Below are 11424 nucleotides of genomic sequence, written 5' to 3'. Positions count from 1 at the left end.
AGTGACCCTCCAAATGGTCAGTAAGCCTTCGCTATCCATCAGTGATTCTCTAGCCTGCGGTAGGCTCCGCCGCCGTCCAGCGCCCGCGCCTGACCTCCATTGACCCTATCTGACTTTCGCCATCAGTGACTGACCTCCCGTGACCTTGGACCACTGACCTCGAGTGAGCGCGTGTCGGGGAAGGCGGTGAGCCGGCCCGCTTCAGGTGGAGGTCACCGATGCTGCGGGTCATGGCCAACCGGCCGTTCACATGTGACGCCCCAGCTCGTCCACCACCACCGAGCGCCAGACTGCTCCACACGCCGCTGTCAACCAGGCAACCGTCATATGTGACGCCCCAGCTCGTCCACCACCACCGAGCCGCCAGACTGCTCCAACCGCCGCTGTCAACCAGACAACCGTCATCATGTGACGCCCCAGCTCGTCCACCACCACCGAGCCGCCAGACTGCTCCACCCCCCGCTGTCAACCAGACAACCGTCATCATGTGACGCCCCAGCTCGTCCACCACCACCGAGTCGCCAGACTGCTCCACCCGCCGCTGTCAACCACGCAACCGTCATCATGTGACGCCCCAGCTCGTCCACCACCACCGAGCCGCCAGACTGCTCCAACCGCCGCTGTCAACCAGACAACCGTCATCATGTGACGCCCCAGCTCGTCCGCCACCACCAAGCCCCCAGACTGCTCCACCCGCCGCTGTCAACCAGACAACCGTCATCGTGACGCCCCAACTCGTCCACCACCACCGAGTCGCCAGACTGCTCCAACCGCCGCTGTCAACCAGACAACCGTCATCATGTGACGCCCCAACTCGTCCACCACCACCGAGTCGCCAGACTGCTCCACCCACCAATGTCAACCAGACAACCGTCATCATGTGACGCCCCAACACATCCACCACCACCGAGTCGCCAGACTGCTCCATCCGCCGCTGTCAACCAGACAACCGTCAGTCACCACCACCGAGCCGCCACTGCTCCACCCACCGTGTCATCCAGACTACCATGACGCCTAGTTCACTGGCAGATGTAAGCTCGCTAAGCCACCGGCAGCTGTCAAACAGCCAGACCGCCCTCAACCAGACAGTATGAGCATTAAAAAGTGAGACACTGCAGCTGCTCGCCTCAAACTGCGACGTCGCTGGGAGGATTTGTCGCCAAAGTTCACTAATAACAATGCACCGACATTGGCATTGGCCGTTTCCACAAATGTTGTGACGGCTGATCGCAGCCAGTCAGACAGTTACAGTCACAGTCACAGGCTGATCAGACCAGGATACACACACCGTCTAAACCACCGAAATAGCCATGGACAGTTGCACGTAGACGGCGTGGCCCAGATAGACTGCCACTGGCGGCCACAGTTGCCCAGGTGCGCTGCATTCCTATCTCAGTCAAGAAGCTCGCAGAAGTGGGAAAAGTGGCTGCAACGGGAAACTTGGTGTTTCGCGCGGGGCGAAACGAGAAGGTGTAAGCCAACTCATACACACCGAGCGAAGGTGTAAAACGCCTTTCGCTGCCCGCGTGTCCTCAAGGTGGCTTCTGGCACAGTATTTGAAAGAGTGTACACTTCATTAGATCACTGATCGGTGTTAATGGGTCCATACATCGCTGAACACCTGAGTGATTACACGACAGTGTTACGTGCGCACAGACAATAAATCCAGTGAAAGAAAAACGTGTTTCCGCCCGGGTTCGAACCGGGGACCTTCCGCGTGTGAAGCGGACGTGATAACCACTACACTACGGAAACAACTGCCCTCTGCCTCGCAAAAACCGAATAAGACAACACCTGGGTTACAGTACTTCACACCCCACTTCACCACGCAAAGCGTACAGAAGGCAGGCAACCACGATCCTTCTATGACGTGTGTCCGAAAGATCCAAAAAATGCTCAACATTTATTATGAAAAAATTTTGGGGTGAGGGTGGGAGGGTAAGGCCAAACTTGGGCCCCCACCTCCTAATTTTGTAAAAAACAAAACAAAAACAGAGCAGTAACACAACTCCTGCTCTAGCAATGCCGCCTCCAGCCGACAGCAAGCAATGGCCAATCACGCTGATTGGGCAACTGGGTCGCGTCACCGCCTTACCCTGCGCGCATGCGTGCCCCGATAAATGATAACGCGTGTCCGGGACAGGCAGCGCTGCGTCGGCTATCGTATTTGTGTACCTCATGAAAACAGTGCAGCGTTGCCGGGATGCTGGAGTAACAATCAGTCCAAAATAATCACGCAAGTTCTATTCTGGCATCCTAAGTTCTAATTTTAGCAAAAGTCTAAAATCGAGGTATTCAAGTCTGATGCTTTTAAATTTGTTGTTCATTATTTCACTTCACAACGGCAGTTTTCACACGGTGAAGAAAGCAAAAATACGTCGGTCTCGTGGCACACCTTTTCCGCAACCAGCGCCGCCGAGTGGTCTGTAGTGAGCTTCCGAGCTTCCCCATCTCGGCACAGGATGGCTCTGCTGTCACCGACGTGGCCGATCACCAGCTCGGCGCCCGCGCGCAACAGGCAGACAGTAGCTGTAGTGCCGGGACTGTCTGCAGCAGACAGGCATTAGACATCAGACACTGATGGTGGCACCAAGACTGTCTGCAGCAGACATCAGATATCATAGAGTGGTGGTGGTGTGGGGACTGCACCAGACACCACACATCAGACAGTAGCTGTGGTGCCAGGACTGTCTGCAGTAGACATCAGACGTCACACAACAAACAGGAAAAAAAGGTGCTGATGGGGCAGGTGGAAGGGCGACCCTTTTGATGCCCACACTTTTCCTGCCTAGCCAATGCACAAATATGCCAGGAAGTTGACAACAACGTGACCGTCACTGAGCCCCGCCCCCCTACGGGAATCAGGCTGCATTGCTGCACTCAAGTGCTGGAACTGTCTGTGACAGACATGGGTCAGTCATCCAACGTCGGACAGCACACAACAAATAATGGCGATGGAGCTAGGACCACCTACAGTAACATCAAATATCAGACAACACACTGTTTGGAAACGCTGGCAATGTTGCCAGCATGGTCTGCAGTAGACATCATACAGCACAACAGCTGGTGATGGTTGAAGAAGGGTGGCTGGCACATTGCATCAAATATTGTGCACAAAATCACTTGCATGCCTTGACTTCTGCCTCCAATTCTAATCCAAAACAATGCCTCGTAAAAATCACTACATTTTGGCAAACATGCTCTCTTCACGTGGGTTTAAGCTTTCAAATTTGCCGAGTCATCAGTGAATCGCACAGGTCCAATTAAGCTGCACGGTCTTAGGTGCCGTCTGATACCGATATCAGGTAACATGGGGGTACCGACGCTGCCACGACTGTCTACAAAAGACATGCAGCAGACATCAGGCAGACAGTGCCAGTGGTGCCAGCACTGTCTGTGTCAGCCAGGTACGTCAGGCCACCAGACAGCGCGTGGGAGCGGTGCACGAGAGCACGAGCACCTGAGAGCGCATGGGAGCGGTGCACGAGAGCACGAGCACCTGAGAGCACGTGGAAGCAGTGCACGAGAGTACGAACACCTGAGAGCACGCAGTGATGATGATGACGTCACTGCCGCAACACACAAGATGCGTACAACAGACGGTAGTGGTGGCACTACGGATGAATGCAATACACTATAGGCATCAGACAACAGTCAGATATACAGTAGAGGTCATGCTAGGACAGCACAGAGCCTACGGATAACAGCTAAAACATCAGACTACGCAGCTGACACGGCACACAGTGGTCCTGGTGCCTGCACTGCCTCAGCGGATAACACTGGCAGTGTCAGTGGTGATGGGACATTCCGCTGCAGTCAGCACAAAAGAGAGAGCACAAACCAGGCAGACTACTGGTGCCCGCACCAACCGTCACGACAGTTCGTGCAGGGCAGGCGTAGGGACGAAGCCAGACCCATGGTTTCAAAGGCGAATCCAAAGCCAAGACGGTGACAGGAGCCAAGGTCGAAGCTAAAATCAGCGCCTTCGGACTTAAGAAACGCGAAGCCATAGCCAAAACCAATCAGTTTAAAATCCCGAGGCTGAAACCGGAGCCAAGTCTAATGTACTGAGTAGCTTTGCGAAACCTACGCCGACCGACCAAACCGAACCCGAACCCAACCAACACAAGAAACCCCGGACGTTCGAGGTCCCCTTTCAGACATTGTGGGACCACTGGCAGACAGAGGGGACTATGCAAACAGTTTTTTTCTGAGTGACACTTGCGGGCCTGGCCTTATCCTCACTAAGAGATTAAAGAACACCAGCCCCCAGGCAGACATAGAGCCGACTTTTCCATTATGTTGGTCTGCCACCGACGCAGAGGCCCGCATTGTTCCAGGGGCCCCCGATCAGCACAAGGAGGCCTCTGACTGACGTCTAGAGGCCCGGCACTGCGGGCCGGGGTCCCTTAATACGACCTCCAGTCAGCCTTTCGGGCTCTCTGGGCCCTCCAATGAAGCCCTTGATCGCCGGTACCGGAATGCTCTGGTGATCTAAGGGGGCCCCACCACCGTCCCCGCCCCTGCCCCGCCTCCATGTTTTGTCAATTGAGCCGCAATTGCCACATGACACAAAATAACCACGACCAAGCCGGAGCCAACATTGGTTACATTGCCAATATGCGGCGTGTCAAGCTCTGCTTGTGATTATGAGTGAAACAAACGTTGAGCAGGGGTAAAGAAATAACTACACTTAAAAATGAAGACACGTGAATCCCCCAATATAACACAACTGACTTTTGCAATAACAAATTATTACTAAACAGATCAAATTCTCAGAATCAGAGCAGACACCGCCATAAAATAGCTCAAAAGTGATCAGCTATCTGAGGTCGAACAAACACCACGCGAGACTCTAATGTCCGCGATACCTAATAATCATGATAACGTGATGCTCGGTACGGGTCATTTTTTATTTGACTTGATGTTTATTTTCGATTATGGATATTGGATATATGGATATAGAGCAGCATATAATGATGAGTGGATTGGCGCATAAGCGGAACGCTTAAATCTGAGCGCCCCTCCTAACAACAAGATATGGTCATCGCCGCCAGGGAACCCACGACCCACCGCCCACCCGCCCGATCTGTAAGCCGCCGCGGGCCAGGCGCCCGCCGCCGTTCCTGTCCACACATATAGCCGTCTCGGGCCGGTGGCGGACGTCCGGCCCGGCAACGCCATCCAGCTGCTGCCCGTCTGCTGCCCGCGCCCGCTAGAAGTTTTTGAGGCGAATCGTATGGTCTGAAGAACAAATGTTTGGAAATTGTTTGCTATCTGCTGCCTATTGCGATCCTGTAAACCGCTACCTCTGAGACAGATACTTGTTGCTTGTTGTCAGTGAGCTCAGAAAGGTTTGGAATGTTACGATCTGTTGTACATAGCATTGCAATTCGGATTTCATGACAGCGAGCACAGTTCAGTACAGTGTTCAGGGTCTCCATTTGGATAGCCACAGAAACAAGAGGGACTAGGTGCAGTTGTGGAATTCTAGTCATCTAGTCATTAGTCATCGTGAACTTCCGAATTAGCCGCCTGAATTTGGTGCAGTCATTAGCGTAGCACAATGCATCGGGTGTTAGGATATGGGGGCTCGAATTATCTCTCACTTTTGACATACTTTGTGCCAGGGTCTGCCAAAAGATCAAGATAAAGAAGATCTGGATCTTGTAGATCTGGATCTGAGGATCTGGATCTGGATCCCGCAGATCCAGAACAAGTTTCTAGATTAATGTTCTTGGTTTTCCAGTGTATTTTTTTTTTACTGAACCTCGCTCAACCATGTAAACTTGTGATCATAAGCACAGTTTGAAATACCGACTAACTTCAATCTGCATGCAACAATATTTGCTTTATAACGCCGTTTGACCAGTACTTCCTGGTGCATTGAAGGCCCATAACTAAGAACCGGCACTCTGAACTCGCAACGCCGAAAAACGAAGAGCTGAGGTTTTTCTTGCCTGTATCAAACCGAAGCCTGTAGTTCGATGTCACACGAAGCTGAAACCGTAGCCATAATTTGAAAATTGCTAGAAGCCGAAGCCGAAGCCGAAACCACGGCAAGCTATTAAAAACAACCCAAAGACGATGCCCGAACTAAAGCAAACCAGTGGCAATCACTTAAAGTCGAAGCCAAACCCGAGGCCATTGGATGAAACCCGCAGTTTCGTCCCATGCCCGGGCAGGGAGTGTCTGCAGAAGACCACATACATCAGATTGGTACATAAACATTGGGTTCCAATCTGTGCAAGAACAAATGCTGCCGGAACAGGACATGGTAGGATCTCCCACATTGCGAGCTTACGGCATGACTGTAGGTCCTCAGTACCGCACGTTCACAGAGAAAGATCACTCCCGATCCAATGCCGAGCTTTTAACATTCCTTGCATGTCAACGCATGTCACAAAACGCATGGCTGACGTGAACCCGTTGTCCAAACAAGTGCCAATCTCATGCACAGACAAATCAAGTTCAACGCTAAATAATAGTATGTACAGCACTATCTCAATATAACATGAGCAGACGCGCTCAAAAACCGTGTTTTGACCCTGTCCTCTATCGGTGGGACAGTTTCCCACACAAATCCATGCTAAACAAGGCACATGCTAAAACAAAGCCACTCCCCCCGACGCGTCCACAACGCCTCGACGCGCCCTGAGTACCAACCGGCGGCCCCGTGGCCCCTCTGCCACTCCGCCGCGAACTGCCGGTTGAGCGCGGGGAAGGTCCCGTGCAGGATGGCCATGAGGTTCCTCTCTCCCGCAGCGATCTGCTCCTGGTGACAGACAGACGGACGGAGATTGAGCACAGCAGAAAGTGGAGGGGGAGGCGGCTTTCCAGTGGAGTGGCGAGGGCAGGGACGACTGCCGGCTGCCCTGTTGTTGGCAGTCAACTTAAGTCACACCAAGGGAATTTCTTGCAGACAAGCAAAAAATCGCCTGTGTCGCTATCTGCTCTTCCCAAATCCTCAGCCGGCCAACCCATACTGCTGCCCGCGGGAAGGGTGTGGTGGGACCCATACCCCAAGCCACTTGACCTGTCACGGTGGCTGTCTGAACCGCTCATGTATCGCCATTGCTGTCTGAACCGCCCATGTGTCACCGTGGCTGTCTGAAGCGCCCATGTGTCACTGGCTGTCTGAACCACTCATGTGTCACCGTGGCTGTCTGAAGCGCCCATGTGTCGCTGTGGCTGTCTGAAGCGCCCATGTGTCGCTGTGGCTGTCTGAACCACTTATGTGTCACCGTGGCTGTCTGAAGCGCCTATGTGTCGCTGTGGCTGTCTGAACCACTCATGTGTCACCGTGGCTGTCTGCGCTGCTCATGTATCACCGTGTCTGTAAGAACCGTTGATGTGTCACCGTGGGTGTCTGAACCGCTCATGTGCCACTGGCTGTCTGTACCGTTCATGTGTCACCGTGGGTGTCTGAACCTCTCATGTGTTACTGGCTGTCTGAACCGCTCATGTATCGCCGTGGCTGTCTGAACCCCTCATGTGCCACTGGCTGTCTGAGCTGCTTATGTGTCACCGTGGCTGTCTGAAGCGCTCATGTGTCACTGGCTGTCTGAAGCGCTCATGTGTCACCGTGGCTGTATGAACCGTTCATGTGTCACCGCTGGTGTCTGAACCGCTCGTGTCTATGCAAAATGTGGAATGCATCGCAGAGGAAAAGTTTAATGAAGTGCCTTCCACATTCCTGGAAACGAAGGAGCCGCCTCAGAACCGAAGTTCCGCAGCACACTACACTACGCGCTCATGTCACGAAAAAATCCCGGAAATTAAAAAAGACCTAGCTATTACACCGCCTCCCTCTCAAGCATAGTCTTTACAAGACCTTGAACATATGTACGCCCTCGTTGTGAGCACATGACACGACCCGAATGTTTCGTTTCGTTCGTTTCGTTTCGTCGCAATTTGTTGGAGGGTATACAACTTAAGACGTTTTCAGATTCCATGGATTCAAGTGTACATTCGCTGCAGCGTACCGATCGAAGAGGCCCATGCAGTGTTCTGCACTAATGCAGCGAGAATGAAAGCATTCTGAACCAGCTGTTCGGCCAGGCATCTGTGCCACGGAGACCGACCGCGCCACCGCTCACCCCGTCCCGCCCGCTGACACTGTCCCGCAGTGCTCTCCCTGCCCCAAAGCAATTACCCCTCCCCGAAGTGGTCACCCTAACCCGCAGTGCTTTCCCTACCCCGAAGTGCGCACCCCAACACAAAGTGATCACCCTGCCCCAAAGTGGTTGCCCTAACCGAAGTGCCCGCTCTGACCCGACGTACTCACCCTGCCCCAAAGTGCTCCTCTCCCCCGAAGAGCACTTTGGAGCGGCCCTTGCCCGAAAGCGCTCGTCCTGCCCCAAAGTGCTCTCTGTGCCGTTTGCTCACCTGCACGATGGGCACGAGGTGCTGTGAGCAGAACTGGCTACACTCGGCCCCGCCGTGACCGTCCAAGATGGCGGTCAACAGGAGGTCCGGGGCCACGTCCGCCGCCACGCAGCGGTCCTCCTGGTAGCGACGCTTTCCCTGCCGCGCAGACATGGCAACTCGACACGGACCAAGCTGAGGTATCGACGCAGATTGTGGTATGTGGGGCTGGTGGAGCGGGGGAGGGGGAGGGGGCATCGGTAAAAAAATGCCGTGATGTTCCCCGCGTTGGGCGTTTCTTCATGGATGTCGTGCAGCGATCAAGGCGGCGAAATGCGAACCGAGAAAGAATTGAACGCAAGACCCGCCGGTCTCGGGACCGGTAGTTTTTGCTGTGCCGATTTGGTTCTGTAGTACTCGCACACCACAGCCATGGAAACCTTGGCAGCAGGGGCAGGGATCAGAGCGCCGGGTCAGCCTGTAGGCAACCAGCACTATGCTGGTGTTTTACGTGCTGCATAATAGGAAAACGAATGTGCCGCAGATAACCAGCACTACGTAAGATAAACGAAATCACGATGACGGATAAAAATAACTAACAGATTCTAAAACCAACGCACGCAGGCACGCGAGCATCACTCAGACCACCACACACCAGATTCCACCGTTTGCAAATCACTCATACACAAGTCGTGCCTCTGAAACCCAGCCATGTCTGTTAAAATGCACACGCAGCGTAATTTGAAGTTATGAAAACTGAGCGCACAAAATTCTTATTTTGTGTGCTGAGGCTGCGACCGAGGCTATATGAGTGCACAGAGCAGGTCAGCGTCCCAGCTCCAGACCACAGCCTTATCCTCCACCTTTTACACCTTTAAATCCGAGCTTTCACTGACCAGCCCCTGGTGGGGAGCCCAATACACTGAAAGGACCTAAGTTCACGGAACTAAGCGTGGACCAGGTGCATTTTATGCTTGCTGCCTGCTGCACTTCGGTTAACTAACCCAAATCGGCGGGAAGAACTGCGATGCTCTAGGACCAAAGCGGTTGGCTTCATTCGACACCTTGACAGGGAAATTAGAACCATTCCCAGCGCGCCCGTATCTGTATACCAATAGTGAATCCCGGGTCCCACGGGTCCTTTGCTGTAGAACATAGGTACAATAAGTCACACCTTTTGTTGGTCACGTAAATCTCTAACGTCCCGTGCCTGCATCTGGCGAATGGAGGCGCCCATGTGGCGTGCACACTGGGCATGCCATCAGAGATGCGAATAGAAAGAAGCATGCCTAGAGCCCACACCTGCGGACACTGAAGGGCCCAATACGTGGACTGGGGATGTCACCAGGATACAAGCACAGAGCCAGCACCTGCACACCGGGGTTGCCCACAGGTCTCTGGAAATATCTCCAGCCCTAAGGCTCTGGCATTCACCAGGTGTTCATCAGTGGCCAGCACGTCCAGAGCCCGTACCTGCAGACTGGAGATGCCCACGGCCGGCGCGTCGATGCGTGGAATCGGCTTGCCGTGCTTGATGCTGGAGCCGAGCGCCAGCGGAAGCTCCCACCGAGAGTCCCATGTGCCGAAGCTGTCAAAATCGGCCGGCGGCCGGTCCTTGGTGGCGCCCCTGGCAGCGGCCCGGTGCACCAGCCGGCGCGACGTCACCAGGGCACGCACCAGCTGGTGCTGTGCTCTCAGGCCGCGTCCACAAGTGGCAGCCAGCACCAGCAGCGGGGATGCCATTGGTGCTGGTGCTGTGCTGGATCCTGGCTGTGCTCCTGATACCAATGTCCTTGTGTTCCTGGTTCCTGATCACACTCAACACTTGGCCAGCTGACAATTTGCTGCCAGAAGATGGCAGGCAGCAGTTGCTAGATGCAAACCAGGAGGTGCAGGAAGCCTAGGCAATGATGCCTGCACAGAAAATGGATGCAAGAAAGACTTCAGCGCATCTTTAAGGAAATGGTATAGTCCAAACTTCTGTCAGGGTGAGACTTAATTAGAGGTGCTTGTGACTGCCTGGAAAATAATGATGCCCATGTTACTCTCCAATCTCCAGACTTTTAGATGAAATGTGGTGCATACTGTTTGACTGAAACATGACATCAATCTCAGCAAACAACACACTAGCCCTTAGTTAGAGTTGTTAAGAAGTCTGGAATGTCACAACAATTGGAAAAATCTGCCTGCTCCCTACAATACCTGAACTTGAGCTGCCACCCCTAGTGACCACAGCCCATCCCAACCAAATGCAAATTTTGAGCACCAAACAGGCTCAAACCCACTTATTCTGCCATGGGTTTGATTCAAGGCAATATAATCCATTGGGTGATGGGAGCAGACAAACTAACTAATTTCCCTCATGCCTACGAACCATGGGCATGCCACATAAATATACCAAGAATCATAAAGGGGTGCAAATGTGTCAGAAGACAAATTTACTGTAAGTGTTACAGCAGTGCAGTTGTATGGAAAACTTCGAGCTACGCAGCTGTCTTCCATGCTTCAAAGAGCATCTCAGATATTGAAGGCACCATTACCAATTTTGAAGTCCATTCTAACAATGCGCCGCCGGAGGATTAATGCTCAGCATTCTGGAAAAGTGGGGGTGCCATGCCACCCGCCCATGAACCGCTCCGTCCCACACCTTGGCTTCGAGAAGTGGCATAAGTACCTCAAAGGATAAAATACAGCACGACACGACATGTCTGCCAATTCTTGCACCTTATAGTTCCAAACTGTGGGGTAGTAGAAAAACTGCGACACTGTAAATAATACTAACGTGAAAGCTACACAAAACACGGATGGCCTTGATTTGAAGCACAATAACAGCGCACCTGCGGCGAGGTATGGCGAGCAGCAGCTACCAAATTGACCGGCGCGCATCATTCACGCTTCATGTGCCGCTTTAGACGGCCACATTGCTGCAGAACCGAATGGATCATGATAATGCTACAAAAAACGATCACGGACGCCAAATTTCAATGTCTGACATCACCTGGCTCCCTTGGCTCCCAGACCGTAACGATTCGACCTGTATGCGATATCGATTACCAT

At 53.2% G+C, this 11424-nt stretch overlaps 1 protein-coding gene and 1 non-coding gene across 3 annotated transcripts in view; both read right to left on the bottom strand.

Moving 5' to 3' along the window:
• LOC119090791 (protein phosphatase 1K, mitochondrial) overlaps window positions 1-11160 on the bottom strand; it is a 16237-nt gene extending 5077 nt beyond the window's left edge. Inside the window, exons 1-5 of one of the 2 annotated variants that reach the window (XM_037213585.1) lie at window positions 11092-11160; window positions 9841-10386; window positions 8389-8526; window positions 6667-6775; window positions 2396-2547 (exon numbers count right to left, since the gene is read on the bottom strand). In XM_037213585.1, coding sequence (XP_037069480.1) covers window positions 2396-2547; window positions 6667-6775; window positions 8389-8526; window positions 9841-10110 — 669 coding nt within the window. In that variant the 5' untranslated portion in view covers window positions 10111-10386; window positions 11092-11160. Of the gene's footprint in view, window positions 1-2395; window positions 2548-6666; window positions 6776-8388; window positions 8527-9840; window positions 10387-11041 lie in introns of both variants that reach the window. The other variant, XM_037213583.1, reaches the window with a different exon arrangement.
• On the bottom strand, window positions 1683-1755 carry TRNAV-CAC (transfer RNA valine (anticodon CAC)). Its single transcript has one exon. It is a non-coding gene; the product is annotated as a tRNA-Val (tRNA).
• Window positions 11161-11424: the final 264 nt, after the last annotated feature.

This window comes from Pollicipes pollicipes, unplaced genomic scaffold, assembly GCF_011947565.3.
Source record: "Pollicipes pollicipes isolate AB1234 unplaced genomic scaffold, Ppol_2.1 Scaffold_1600;HRSCAF=1878_pilon_pilon_pilon, whole genome shotgun sequence".
Taxonomy (NCBI): domain Eukaryota; kingdom Metazoa; phylum Arthropoda; class Thecostraca; order Pollicipedomorpha; family Pollicipedidae; genus Pollicipes; species Pollicipes pollicipes.
The sequence above is the reverse complement of the archived record's forward strand: the minus strand, read 5'-3'. Positions and strand labels throughout refer to the sequence as shown.